Genomic DNA, 15,841 nt, shown 5'->3' on the forward strand with positions numbered 1-15,841 from the left:
AATCATGACATTGTCGAATTTCCCAAAATTTTCACTTATTATTGTATTGTCATGGAAAAAGCTTTCGTAGTGAAAACAAATCAAATTTTTTGGGGTCATTTGGCAACTACGAAAGAAATTAAAAGAACTACAAATAACTACAAACGATTCTGAACAAGAATCAATCATTTAAAAGTCGAATTTTCCAAAATTTTCACTTATTATTGTATTGTCATGGAAATAGCTTTCGTAGTGAAATCAAATCAAATTTTTTGGGGTCATTTGGCAACTACGAAAGAAATTAAAAGAACTACAAATAACTACAAACGATTCTGAACAAGAATCAATCATTAAAGTGTCGAATTTTCCAAATTTTTCTCGTTTTATTCAATTGTCATGGAAAAAGCTCTCATAGTGAAATCAAATAATTTTTTTTGGGGTTATCACGCAACTACGAAAGAAATGAAAAGAACTACAAATAACTACAAACGATTCTGAACAAGAATCAATCAAGGAAGTGTAGGATTGATCCAGTTTTTTTTTCTCTAAGTCCATTCCTTGTAAAAGACATCAACGCGCTCTCGTAATCAAATTATTTTTTCTCTCGTTATTAGGCTTGTATTAAGAAAAAGTAAAGAACTACAATCAAATACAAACGATTCTGTATCAGACTCAATTACGAAAATGTCGAATTTTCCAAGATTTTCAATTTTTTTTTTTATGAGAGAGCTTTGGCACTTAAATATTATTTATTATTTTGGGGTAGTTTGGCAATTACAAACGAAAAGAAAAGAACTACAAATAACTACAAACGATTCTGAACAAGAATCAATCATTAAAGTGTCGAATTTTCCAAAATATTCACTTATTATTGAAATGTCATGGAAAAAACTCTCCTAGTGAAATCAAATCAATTTTTTGGGGTTATCTGGAAACTACAAACGAAAAGAAAAGAACTACAAATAACTACAAACGATTCTGAACAAGAATCAATCATGACATTGTCGAATTTCCCAAAATTTTCACTTATTATTGTATTGTCATGGAAAAAGCTTTCGTAGTGAAAACAAATCAAATTTTTTGGGGTCATTTGGCAACTACGAAAGAAATTAAAAGAACTACAAATAACTACAAACGATTCTGATCAAGAATCAATCATTTAAAAGTCGAATTTTCCAAAATTTTAACTTATTATTGTATTGTCATGGAAAAAGCTTTCGTAGTGAAATCAAATCAATTTTTTTGGGGTCATTTGGCAACTACGAAAGAAATGAAAAGAACTACAAATAACTACAAACGATTCTGAACAAGAATCAATCATTTAAAAGTCGAATTTTCCAAAATTTTCACTTATTATTGAATTGTCATGGAAAAAGCTTTCGTAGTGAAATCAAATCAAATTTTTTGGGGTAATTTGGCAACTACGAAAGAAATGAAAAGAACTACAAATAACTACAAACGATTCTGAACAAGAATTAATCATTTAAAAGTCGAATTTTCCAAAATTTTCACTTATTATTGAATTGTCATGGAAAAAGCTTTCGTAGTGTAATCAAATCAAATTTTTTGGGGTAATTTGGCAACTACGAAAGAAATGAAAAGAACTACAAATAACTACAAACGATTCAGAACAAGAATCAATCATTTAAAAGTCGAATTTTCCAAAATTTTCACTTATTATTGTATTGTCATGGAAAAAGCTTTCGTAGTGAAATCAAATCAAATTTTTTGGGGTCATTTGGCAACTACGAAAGAAATTAAAAGAACTACAAATAACTACAAACGATTCTGAACAAGAATCAATCATGACATTGTCGAATTTCCCAAAATTTTCACTTATTATTTGTATTGTCATGGAAAAAGCTTTCGTAGTGAAATCAAATCAATTTTTTTGGGGTCATTTGGCAATTACGAAAGAAATGAAAAGAACTACAAATAACTACAAACGATTCTGAACAAGAATCAATCATTTAAAAGTCGAATTTTCCAAAATTTTCACTTATTATTGTATTGTCATGGAAAAAGCTTTCGTAGTGAAATCAAATCAAATTTTTTGGGGTCATTTGGCAACTACGAAAGAAATTAAAAGAACTACAAATAACTACAAACGATTCTGAACAAGAATCAATCATGACATTGTCGAATTTCCCAAAATTTTCACTTATTATTGTATTGTCATGGAAAAAGCTTTCGTAGTGAAAACAAATCAAATTTTTTGGGGTCATTTGGCAACTACGAAAGAAATTAAAAGAACTACAAATAACTACAAACGATTCTGAACAAGAATCAATCATTTAAAAGTCGAATTTTCCAAAATTTTCACTTATTATTGTATTGTCATGGAAATAGCTTTCGTAGTGAAATCAAACCAAATTTTTTGGGGTCATTTGGCAACTACGAAAGAAATTAAAAGAACTACAAATAACTACAAACGATTCTGAACAAGAATCAATCATTAAAGTGTCGAATTTTCCAAATTTTTCTCGTTTTATTCAATTGTCATGGAAAAAGCTCTCATAGTGAAATCAAATAATTTTTTTTGGGGTTATCACGCAACTACGAAAGAAATGAAAAGAACTACAAATAACTACAAACGATTCTGAACAAGAATCAATCAAGGAAGTGTAGGATTGATCCAGTTTTTTTTTCTCTAAGTCCATTCCTTGTAAAAGACATCAACGCGCTCTCGTAATCAAATTATTTTTTCTCTCGTTATTAGGCTTGTATTAAGAAAAAGTAAAGAACTACAATCAAATACAAACGATTCTGTATCAGACTCAATTACGAAAATGTCGAATTTTCCAAGATTTTCAATTTTTTTTTTTTATGAGAGAGCTTTGGCACTTAAATATTATTTATTATTTTGGGGTAGTTTGGCAATTACAAACGAAAAGAAAAGAACTACAAATAACTACAAACGATTCTGAACAAGAATCAATCATTAAAGTGTCGAATTTTCCAAAATATTCACTTATTATTGAAATGTCATGGAAAAAACTCTCCTAAAGAAATCAAATCAATTTTTTGGGGTTATCTGGAAACTACAAACGAAAAGAAAAGAACTACTAATAACTACAAACGATTCTGAACAAGAATCAATCATGACATTGTCGAATTTCCCAAAATTTTCACTTATTATTGTATTGTCATGGAAAAAGCTTTCGTAGTGAAAACAAATCAAATTTTTTGGGGTCATTTGGCAACTACGAAAGAAATTAAAAGAACTACAAATAACTACAAACGATTCTGAACAAGAATCAATCATTTAAAAGTCGAATTTTCCAAAATTTTTACTTATTATTGTATTGTCATGGAAAAAGCTTTCGTAGTGAAATCAAATCAATTTTTTTGGGGTCATTTGGCAACTACGAAAGAAATGAAAAGAACTACAAATAACTACAAACGATTCTGAACAAGAATCAATCATTTAAAAGTCGAATTTTCCAAAATTTTAACTTATTATTGTATTGTCATGGAAAAAGCTTTCGTAGTGAAATCAAATCAAATTTTTTGGGGTCATTTGGCAACTACGAAAGAAATGAAAAGAACTACAAATAACTACAAACGATTCTGAACAAGAATCAATCATGACATTGTCGAATTTCCCAAAATTTTCACTTATTATTGTATTGTCATTGAAAAAGCTTTCGTAGTGAAATCAAATCAATTTTTTTGGGGTCATTTGGCAACTACGAAAGAAATGAAAAGAACTACAAATAACTACAAACGATTCTGAACAAGAATCAATCATTTAAAACTCGAATTTTCCAAAATTTTCACTTATTATTGAATTGTCATGGAAAAAGCTTTCGTAGTGAAATCAAATCAAATTTTTTGGGGTAATTTGGCAACTACGAAAGAAATGAAAAGAACTACAAATAACTACAAACGATTCTGAACAAGAATCAATCATGACATTGTCGAATTTCCCAAAATTTTCACTTATTATTGTATTGTCATGGAAAAAGCTTTCGTAGTGAAATCAAATCAATTTTTTTGGGGTCATTTGGCAACTACGAAAGAAATGAAAAGAACTACAAATAACTACAAACGATTCTGAACAAGAATCAATCATTTAAAAGTCGAATTTTCCAAAATTTTCACTTATTATTGAATTGTCATGGAAAAAGCTTTCGTAGTGTAATCAAATCAAATTTTTTGGTGTAATTTGGCAACTACGAAAGAAATGAAAAGAACTACAAATAACTACAAACGATTCAGAACAAGAATCAATCATTTAAAAGTCGAATTTTCCAAAATTTTCACTTATTATTGTATTGTCATGGAAAAAGCTTTCGTAGTGAAATCAAATCAAATTTTTTGGGGTCATTTGGCAACTACGAAAGAAATTAAAAGAACTACAAATAACTACAAACGATTCTGAACAAGAATCAATCATGACATTGTCGAATTTCCCAAAATTTTCACTTATTATTGTATTGTCATGGAAAAAGCTTTCGTAGTGAAATCAAATCAATTTTTTTGGGGTCATTTGGCAACTACGAAAGAAATGAAAAGAACTATAAATAACTACAAACGATTCTGAACAAGAATCAATCATTTAAAAGTCGAATTTTCCAAAATTTTCACTTATTATTGAATTGTCATGGAAAAAGCTTTCGTAGTGAAATCAAATCAAATTTTTTGGGGTAATTTGGCAACTACGAAAGATATGAAAAGAACTACAAATAACTACAAACGATTCTGAACAAGAATCAATCATTAAAGTGTCGAATTTTCCAAATTTTTCTCGTTTTATTCAATTGTCATGGAAAAAGCTCTCATAGTGAAATCAAATAATTTTTTTTTGGGTTATCACGCAACTACGAAAGAAATGAAAAGAACTACAAATAACTACAAACGATTCTGAACAAGAATCAATCAAGGAAGTGTAGGATTGATCAAGTTTTTTGTTCTCTAAGTCCATTCCTTGTAAAAGACATCAACGCGCTCTCGTAATGAAATTATTTTTTCTCTCGTTATTAGGCTTGTATTGAGAAAAAGTAAAGAACTACAATCAAATACAAACGATTCTGTACCAGACTCAATTATGAAAATGTCGAATTTTCCAAGATTTTCAAATTTTTTTTTTATGAGAGAGCTTTGGCACTTAAATATCATTTATTATTTTGGGGTAGTTTGGCAATTACAAACGAAAAGAAAAGAACTACAAATAACTACAAACGATTCTGAACAAGAATCAATCATTAAAGTGTCGAATTTTTCAAAATATTCACTTATTATTGAAATGTCATGGAAAAAGCTTTCGTAGTGAAATCAAATCATTTGTTTGGGGTTATTTGGCAGCTACGAAAGAAATGAAAAGAACTACAAATAACTACAAACGATTCTGAGCAATTATCAATCAAGTAAGTGAAGGATTGATTAAGTTTTTATTTCATTTAGTCCATTTCTTGTAAAAGGCATCAACGCGCTCTCTTAGTGAAATAAATTTTTCTTCCGTTGTAAGGCTTTTATTAATGAAAAGGAAAGAACTACAATCAACTACAAACGATTCTGTACCAGAATCGATCATAAAAGTAAAGTGTTGCCAAGACTAGGCGCGTAAATCTTTTATACTAAAAAGTTATCAGATCCCGTAGTAAGTACCAAAGCTTTTACTCTGTAAGTCCTAACTTTATAAGCTCTAACTGTATAAAGCCAATATCTTGGTCAAACAGTAGTACTACGGCTTGGTCGTTACTTGACATGAACGCGCTCTCGTCTTTAATTTCATGAAAAAGCTCTTTATCGGGAAAAGACATCAACGGGCTCTTAAGGCGTTTTTTTTTTTTTTTTTTTTTTGGGGTTTTTTGGCTACTACAAATGAAAATAAAGGAACTACAATCAACTACAAACGATTCTAAGCCAGTATCAACAATAAAAGTATAAGATTTCAAAAGTGGGGTGCTGGGATTTTTTTCACCCCCATAACTTTTTTTTGGGGCAACTACAAATAAAATCCTTTTAACTACAATTAACTACAAACAAAATACTATAAGAAAAAAAATATAAATAAAAAATTGGTCAAGGTCGGGTGCCAAGTTCACAGAGGTCTTTATTGTTCCCCAATTAAATATTACCTTTTTTCCCTAATTTTGTAAACATTTGTAATACGCTACTGTGATTGGTTCAATAAATAAAATACTTACTCTGCACGTAACACCCACGCCTTGAGTAGGCGTGGCCTAGAGTACCCACGGTGGGGATCGCGCCGAGCGCGCCTATATATACGCGCCCACCCTGGGTGCTTGTCACTCACTCATCAATAGCCACAGAGGCACCAGCCTCCCAACACTCTCCAGAGTTTTCTTATAACATACATATGTGTTTTTATTAAACTCCAACTACACTCCCGGTAATGGTGGTAGCGGTATCAAGAAGGTAATCTGCAGCAGCCAGCCAGCGCGTTCCAGCCGTCGTACGGGTTCCTGACTTCGGAATCTGCGAGCCCCACAGTAACTACGCTCGACAATTATAAACAGTCAATATACCGTTGAATGTCGTTTGAACTTTTTTTCGTCTGTTTCTTTTTGCTAACAGTGTGAAAGGGACAGAGATAATAGAACCCAAGTATTTCGAACTTGTATTAGACCCCGCATGTTGAAATGACATTTGACTATAAAGGTCACTTGAATGTCATTTTGTCTCACTCAGTGAGCAAAATCGCATTTTGCTCACTATTTTTAAGAAGCAAAGTACCCTTGTTCGAGCTGCTGAGGTGAAAAATATTTTGCCACACCAACGCGAGGAAAACACGAACTTCAAATGAACGTTATTAAACACTTACCATTCAAAATCATCACTTAATAGTAAATTTTATCATGAGCATAACAACTCAAAATATGCATCAGATTACTTTGCCACACATGTGGATAAAATGCAACTTTTGTTATCAGTTTTTGAAGTACAAAGAGAGCCTTTGTACTTAAAAATGTCTTTTTATATTTTTTACCACGAGCTAGTGTGGTGAAAAATATAACTTAATGCTCTTATCCAGTTTTAAGTCAGGACCGCCATCTTCAAAGGCTTCAAAATACGATAGGTAGGTTTTCTTATATAGGTATTATGTATTACCCTACAGTTTCAATGTAAACGCTACTTATATAACTTTCAGTAACAGTTATGAAATCAATTTGTAAATTCTCGGTAACAGCTTGGGAAAGTAAAGCCTTGCTTATGCTGCGTTGAAAACTAAATATGTTACGTGATTTACTTACTTACCGTTACTAAATCAGAATTGGTAAGAATTTAGCATTTGGATAAATATAAGAACCATATTATACTATCGTATGATAGTATCGTGTAGGTATTACAATAAGTATTCTGTTCTAAAAATATTAAGCGGTAAGGCGAGGCGTGTCACTTTCAAGCGGAAGGAAAATATAGTGAGGAAACCGGACTAATCCCAATAAGGCCTAGTTTCCCCTCTGGGTTGGAAGGTGAGATGGAGAGGTGAGGTGAGAGCAGTTGCTCTCGTAAAACGAATTTAATTAAACCGGTAAAGCGCCTTTGGTCAAGGAGGTATGTGCTCGTAGCTAATATCCGAATTGCTTTGGAATTTTGTCATAGGTATACCTATATACCTAGGTATACCTATAGGTCTATCAGCGTAAACGTGTATCTGATCGAAGCTAAGTAGGTATATATATCGTATACCGGGTGTGGCCTGTAACATGCGCAAAAAATTAAACTGTAGGCTGTACTCCTCATACTGACCAACATTTGTTCAGCGACTTTTAAAAATAACTTGTGGTTTGATTTTTAATACACTTTAAAGTTTATTCTAAGACGCAATGTATTGCGAATTTTGTTATGTTTAAGGCCTGACAAGCAACGTCAGTCACAATGATATGGCGTGGCGATGGCGTCCATTGAAGATAATATTTATTTTGTATGAAAAACAGGGAGTCTAAATACTTCATAATTTTTAAAATTTGTTGAACAAAAGTGTCATGGTATGAGGAGTAAAATCTATGTTTTAATTCTTTGCTCGTGTTACAGGCCACACCCGGTATGTAAATTAATTGTTAACAAGCAGAAACATCTGAGAACGATGCTATTAAGCTTAGAATAAATTTGTATTTGTATTTAAAATTGTTAGTTTGTTATGTTTTTAGTGGTTTGTTCCAAAAGTTCCAAATAAAACATTTGAGCTAGGTTATATTTTATTACTGTTAGTTAATTATATTCTCGGTTTTAACAATGTACGTAAATAAAATGGACTGACCTTAGTATATTTAATCTCTGGTGCCATCTTCAAAACAGGATGAACGTCACGCGTACGCGCCGGTATCTTGACAACAAATACTTTACCAGCAGCACTCACGCGGAGCTATAGTATCAGCGAGATAGTAAGTAGTTTACTGAACATAAGATTGGCGTGATGGAGTAGCGTAAACTATGCGGGTGCACAGTGGAGCGAATGTCAGTCGAACATTAAAATTGGGCCGTAATATTTTTTAGGTTTTTTGGCGGTTCAGAAGCTGGAATGGGAAAGTAAGATTAAGGTAGGAACCTAGGAACCCTATTACCCTAATTTATATCTTGTTCAAAAAGGCACTTCACTCGGTAACTACTAGGCGGCTAATATAACAAAGTTAAGAAAACATGAGTAAGTTTTTTATGCCTATCCATCACTATTTACTTGTGCATTTTACAAGCAACAAACAATTAGAGTCTGCGCGGAAAGAGAAGAGTCGTCGTCGTAATGTATTTGGGTCCCATACATTTCACGAATCTTCTCATTCCGCACAAACTCTAGTTATTACATAGTGTCATTACATGATTAATTATTATGGTCATTGGGAGTAGGTATCTGTAAATGTCGGTATTTTAAGGTAGGTTAGGTACTATTTATACTTATGTCATACATTTGGGGACACGAGAAGACTTCATTTATGACCATGAAATTTATAATAAGCTTTAAAAAAATATACAGCTGTATATTTACAGTTGCGTATCGTAGTATATAAACAAAAAAAATATGTTTACCTTGAGCAAATTAGATATTTGGTCAAGTTGAACCTATGGAGCTTAAGGTATAAAATAATGCCCTATATAAGTAAGTATAGGTGAACTCAGCATTGTTTTGCAGTCAATATTAATTCGAAAATAAATCATGGCCAAATCACCACCCTAATAATCCTAATTGCTCATTAATCAGGAGTTTTGGGGTGATAATATAATTAAGTTAATCGTGTTTGTCAGTTCTGAGATTACTATTTTTACCCACTTAAGTATTTTGTTCAACTAGATTCACTGTACGATTTGATCAAATTTAGTATAGTATATAGTATTTATATTTAACCATACACAGTTGTGTGAAATAGGTTTCTTAAAAATACATAATATTTATCGTACGTAAATAATGAAGATCGATTCTGTATACCGGGTGTGGCCTGTAACATGAGCAAAAAATTAAACTGTAGGCTGTACTCCTCATACTGACCAACATTATTTTGTTCAGCGACTTTTAAAAATAACCTGTGGTTTGATTTTTAATACACTTCAAAGTTTATTCTAAGACGCAATGTATTGCGAATTTTGTTATGTTTAAGGCGTGACAAGCAACGTCAATCACAATGATATGGCGTGGCGATGGCGTCCATTGAAGATAATATTTATTTTGTATGAAAAATAGGGAGTCTAAATACTTCATAATTTTTAAAAGTTGTTGAACAAAAGTGTCACGGTTTGAGGAGTACAATCTATGTTTTAATTCTTTGCTCGTGTTACAGGCCACACCCGGTATATTTTTGTGTTTATTAAAGAGAAATATAAAATATTTTAGTACATAAATATTTGATTCATCTGAACGCGTTTAATTACATCTCCTTTACCTACCTGTTTTTTTGTTAATATTGTTATACAATGTTTTATTCCATAAAATAAATGCAAGTATAAGAATGGTACATTTTTATTGGTCTGTGGTCGCAAAATAAATATAAGTAGGTAATTACGACGGCACACATACGTGGTATATATTTTCTGCTTTCTTGAACAATGGATTGTGTAACGTAAGATTGCGTTTGTTCGAGAGATACTTCTCCATTTTCCTGCTTCACCAATTACATAGTTGTAGTCGCTTTTCTAATATATATGATTATAGAGGCTTATTCTGATTGTAACAACAGGCTATGAATTTGACCTGGAGTTATTGATATGATCTGTCAGTTTAAAAAGCGACGTTTAATGTTGAAAAAAAAAACACTTTTGACACTATGACATACCTACCTATCATATGAATAACAAATTCATAACCGGTTATTACTATTCGAATAAGCCTTAGTGACTTGTTTATTGTTCCCAGTTTTTGTGAGGTCAAACAAAATGGGTCAGTGAGGGAAAATTAGAAATCAGGGGAGGTAAATCTTCGTGATTTACAAAGAGGGTGCCCGAGCATCCCGACTGGTCAATGGTGCCTTACCTCCCCTATTAATCTATACATATTATAAAGCTTAAGACGATCGAAAGTCTGTACATGGAAGATATTTGAATAAAAGTTGGCTGGGGATACTTAGAATCGATAACAGAACACGTTCCAAAAGTTTTTAGAATGTTTGTCTGTTTGTCTGTTTATCTGTTTGTCTGTTTATTTGAACGCGCATCACGTGAAAACGGCTGAACGGATTTTGATGAAAACTTTACTAATCTGTCGAGAAAATTCCCGGCCAGGTTATAGGCTATAAACATTCAACCCCTAAAAGGGGGGGTAGCCACAAAAGTCGATTGACTTAAGTTTGCCCCTGAATCTTATGGCGCTACTTAGGAAGGAGGGGCAAACTTTTTTCAAATATGTGCTACCACTATTGAGTACCCTGGTAAACTAACAGATGGCGCTGAATTTAATACGTTGTGATATGAATAAGCCACCGAGGAAAGATTTTGCCAAATTAACTCTAAGTTTAGAAGAGGGGTTACGGATATCAACAAAAATAATTGAATAATTATGTTGATTTAATAAATTAATAATACAACAAAATTAAACGACAGTAAATTAATTGCCCCTCATTGCACAGTGCCATCTTTTGGGGAACTGAGTAAACATTAAGTAATCAAGAAAACTAAAAATGAGTTTACGTAGTTACGTAGTGGTAAAATAAACACACATATCAACACGCGTATAATTGCATAATTATTTAAAATAATAAATTTTCTCCATCATGAATTATACCTAATCGTAATTATATCGCACCCATATCAAATCCATATTCATACGTAGGTATCGCCTCCTTTATGCATTTAATAATGGCCACGAAGGTGGGTACTTTGAAAAAAAAAACATTGGCCTCTGTCATTTGCAGTGCCGGATTAACCCTTTTAGAGTTATAAGCAAAATAAGCACTTGCTTAGGGCACCACGTCTAGGGGGCACCAAAACCGTAGGCAAAAAAACGCGCAGGCTGCATCAGCATTGCAGTCGTCGTGGAGTAGGTACCTACATGAAACTTTTATACGTGTACAAGTACCCATCTAATAACGAAGGGTCGTAGGGATCAAGTAAGAGAGTGAGGGTACTAAATCTTGCTTTCGGGCTTGCGGCCAGCCGATTTTTTCGACATGTTACCGATTTTATAGCGAATTTTGCTCTCTTGCACGCCAGATTTGTCGGCCAAGCCGAGTTGCTCCTTAGCCGAGATCCTGAGACCTAACTGTCAAAGTGTTATAAGGGGCCCCGTGAAAGCCGAAAACTAAAAGCATCCCATCAAGTAGCGCTTTCGAGTGAAGCCAAAGAGCGAGCAGAAGAAGAGTCGTGATTACATGCATAGATTCGACTTCAAGCCACTCTTTTGCAGTTCGGCGTAAGGTCTTATGCGAGGTCTTCTGCCTTATGGCAAAGTTGATCTTCTGCCTTAATTACACTTGGGCGTGGATCCAAATCCAAGCTTTCCTCTTTCGCAGCTGGGCCTTCTGCCTTGCTCACACTTCACATTCACTTGGTCAATTCCAAGCTCTGCTTTCTTGCATCTTTTCTGTATGAGAACAACCTCGCTGAGACCCTTAAATATCGAGCCCTATGCGAAGCTGATAGAAAACTCTCCCATCCCTTCTCTGTATGAAATCCTGGATTCGCGCCTGGTTGGGACTAAAAGTAAAAATGTACAACTGTCTATCAAATTGCGTTTTTTATATCGAAAAATTTCGCGCTCGCTTCGCTCGCGTTTACAATCACGTTATGAGATAATATGATAAAGGTGACATTCGGTTGGCGACTGCAGCAGCTTTACTCTGTTGTAACGTTACTGCTGCAGCACTGTCAATTTTCGTGATAAAATGATGTGACTGATTTCCATACTAAAAGTAGAAATGTACAACTGTCTATCAAATTGCGTTTTTATATCGAAAAATTTTCGCGCTCGCTTCGCTCGCGTTTTCAATAACTTTCTAATATATGGCGACTGCAGCAGTATTACTCTGTTGCAACACTTGCAACGTTACTGCTGCAGCACTGTCAATTTTCGTGATAAAATTATGTGACTAATTTCCATACTAAAAGAAAAAATGTACAACTGTCTATCAAATTGCGTTTTTATATCGAACAATTTTCGCGCTCGCTTCGCTCGCGTTTTCAATAACTTTCTAAGTCAAATTGCGACTTTTATATAAAAAAATTTTAGCGCTCGCTTCGCTCGCGTTCTCAATAACATTATAAGATATGATAAAGGTGACATTCGGGTGGCGACTGCAGTAGCATTACTCTGTTGCAACGTTTCTGCTGCAGCACTATCAATTTTCGTAATAAAACGATGTGACTGATTTCCATACTAAAAGTAGAAATGTACAACTGTCTATCAAATTGCGTTTTTATATCGAACAATTTTCGCGCTCGCTTCGCTCGCGTTTTCAATCACTTTCTAAGATATGGCGACTGCAGCAGCATTACTCTGTTGCAACGTTACTGCTGCAACACTGTCAATTTTCGTGATAAAATTATGTGACTGATTTCCATACTAAAAGTAAAAATGTACAACTGTCTATCAAATTGCGTTTTTATATCGAAAATTTTACGCGCTCGCTTCGCTTGCGTTTTCAATAACTTTCTAAGATATGGCGACTGCAGCAGCATTACTCTGTTGCAACGTTACTGCTGCAGCACTGTCAATTTTCGTGATATAATTATGTGACTGATTTCCATTCTCAGCTATAATGCGGCAATGAACGTCACTCAACTTACCAAAAAAAATCAATGTAATCTCGATGACCCTAGGGAGAGGGGGCACCATGGTCTAGAAATGGTTAGGGCATCAAATATCTTAATCCGGCACTGGTCGTTTGCGGAGTCAAACGATTTGGGACTCGCATTTTGTACGCATTACCATGCCTTCCCGAAAAAAATCGAATCATTCGCGAAAGTCGCAACGCATTGAGGTTACAAGGGGCACGTGGTCTTCCTCAGGAGTCTGAAGAAGACCACGGTGAGTGGGTGGCGCTCTAGCCTGGCAGGCCGCTTCGCTTTCGCTCGCGCGCGTATACCTTACTGTATGGTCTGATATACATCTACTACTCTGTCGTTTAAATCACGTGTAAAATTTGAATAAAGGCGAAAAAAACTATTGATTTTGGAGTGTAGTTTTATTTAGTGGTACCTAATTGTAAAATATTTTATCTGGACTACAGTCCTCCAGCATATCCATCTGTCAACTTTACTTCAGGTTCCGCCTCCAGGGGAGAGGGAGAGAAATTAGGATTAGAAATTAGCCGCTTACGGACACAGACCGAATTCCACGCGGGCGGAGCCGCGGGCACAGCTAGTTATTGATATGACAATAGATACAGTAAATAATGAAAAACGTTTATGAAAAACGCCATTAATGATCTAGTTTAGTTTTGACATTGGAAATGTCTTTTCGTTCGCTCCAGTATAGGGTCCGATTTCACGAAAAAGTGCGATCCCCTTATATCTCGGAAAGTTGTGAAGATATGATATTAAAAAATAGGCTCAAAAGACGCATAATCACGAGAGCTGTAAGTTGCAAAAATAATTATTCGAGAACGTCAAAAACGAAAAAAGTTATGGTCGAAATAGTGAAAATAAAATTCATTTTTTTCCGAATTATAGATTTTGGTGCTCGTTAATTTGGAAACGAAGAATGATATCAAAAATTTGAGAAAAACGGCTCTGGACAATTTAGTCAGCTACAATTTGAGCCAAAAACAAAGACGATCGGGTTAAGGGTTTGCCCTGTAGCCTAACCTTAAAATAGTCAAAAAGTCAGAACGACATTTTTCACATGACATTTATGACTTCATGTTTCGCAGAGTTCGTTATCGGTGTTTTTAGGGTTCCGTACCCAAAGGGTAAAACGGGACCCTATTACTAAGACTTCGCTGTCTGTCCGTCCGTCCGTCCGTCCGTCCGTCACCAGGCTGTATCTCACGAACCGTGATAGCTAGACAGTTGAAATTTTCACAGATGATGTATTTCTGTTGCCGCTATAACAACAAATACTAAAAACAGAATAAAATAAAGATTTAAATGGGGCTCCCATACAACAAACGTGATTTTTGACCAAAGTTAAGCAACGTCGGGAGTGGTCAGTACTTGGATGGGTGACCGTTTTTTTTTTGCTTTTTTTTTAGTTTTTTTTTGCATTATGGTACGGAACCCTTCGTGCGCGAGTCCGACTCGCACTTGCCCGGTTTTTTTTGTGAATTATCGGGATTATGACGGCAGAATAACACTTGCACTGCGTGGGCTATCAAAATCGCTGCAGATTTTTCTTGGTCTAACTCTATCTATCCTGTTTGAGACGGGCGTAGATAACGCACTATTCGACAATCTATATTTGCGTTCTTGTGGCGATAGAAATAGAAATAGAGATAGAGGTAGAGGTAGAGGTAGAGGTAGAGGTAGTAGAGGTAGAGGTAGTAAAGGTAGAGGTAGAGGTAGAAGTAGAGGTAGAGGTAGTAGAGGTAGAGGTAGAGGTAGTAAAGGTAGAGGTAGAAGTAGAGGTAGAAATAGAGGTAGAGGTAGAGGTAGAGGTAGGGGTAGGGGTAGGGGCAGGGGCAGGGGCAGGGGCAGGGGCAGGGGCAGGGGCAGGGGCAGGGGCAGGGGCAGGGGCAGGGGCAGGGGCAGGGGCAGGGGCAGGGGCAGGGGCAGGGGCAGGGGCAGGGGCAGGGGCAGGGGCAGGGGCAGGGGCAGGGGCAGGGGCAGGGGCAGGGGTAGAGGTAGAGGTAGAAATAGAAATAGAAATAATTTTATTCGTGAGCACAAACACAAAATAAAAACTTATACAGAGAAACATAAAAAAGAAAAAGTGCCACGAAATGGTCTCACCTCAGCATGTTGCTGGCGGCTGCTAGCAGATAGCTGATGCTGAACCCTGGCAGTACCTAGTGGAGCTCGGGTTTAATACAACATAAGCACACGCTGTTTTGGTCATCGGACTCGTCTCGATGAGCACTTAGGAGAGTAGTACCCAAGATAGAGCTGATGCTGAACCCTGACTGTACCTAAAGGAACTCAGGTTTGTTGCAACATAGGCACACGCTGTTTTGGTCATCCGACTCGTCTTGATGAGCACTTAGGAGAGTAGTACCCAAGATAGAGCTGATGCTGAACCCTGGTTGTACCTAGCGGAACTCAGGTTTGGTGCAACATAGGCACGCGCTGTTTTGGACATCTCTCGTCGCGTCAAACTGCTGTCAAGAAAATTTCATATCTTGCAGCAAATGGGCCGCTGCCGATCAAGACTCGAGTGACGATAACGGCGATGTGGCTACCACTTCTCGAGTTGACTACGGATTTGCCGTGTAATAATTTTCTTGTACTTTGAACATTAATATATCCTGCTTATTAATCGAAAAATGAAATATGTACCTATCTATAATTATGCGCCACGGCGACAATTTTTCAAACT

General features: G+C 35.3%; 1 protein-coding gene and 1 long non-coding RNA gene across 2 annotated transcripts in view; both read right to left on the reverse strand.

Annotated features, from left to right (window-relative positions):
* The window catches only part of LOC134792167 (aldehyde dehydrogenase 1A1-like), a 71,371-nt gene extending 63,098 nt beyond the window's left edge, over positions 1 to 8,273 (reverse strand). Inside the window, exon 1 of the mRNA XM_063763402.1 lies at positions 8,210 to 8,273. Within this exon, the coding sequence (XP_063619472.1) occupies positions 8,210 to 8,236 (27 nt within the window). The 5' untranslated portion in view covers positions 8,237 to 8,273. The remainder of the gene's footprint in view (positions 1 to 8,209) is intronic.
* LOC134792184 (uncharacterized) overlaps positions 1 to 15,841 on the reverse strand; it is a 596,557-nt gene that overhangs the window by 513,930 nt on the left and 66,786 nt on the right. The window lies entirely within an intron of this gene.

Source organism: Cydia splendana, chromosome 7 (assembly GCF_910591565.1).
Source record: "Cydia splendana chromosome 7, ilCydSple1.2, whole genome shotgun sequence".
In the NCBI taxonomy this organism is placed as follows: domain Eukaryota; kingdom Metazoa; phylum Arthropoda; class Insecta; order Lepidoptera; family Tortricidae; genus Cydia; species Cydia splendana.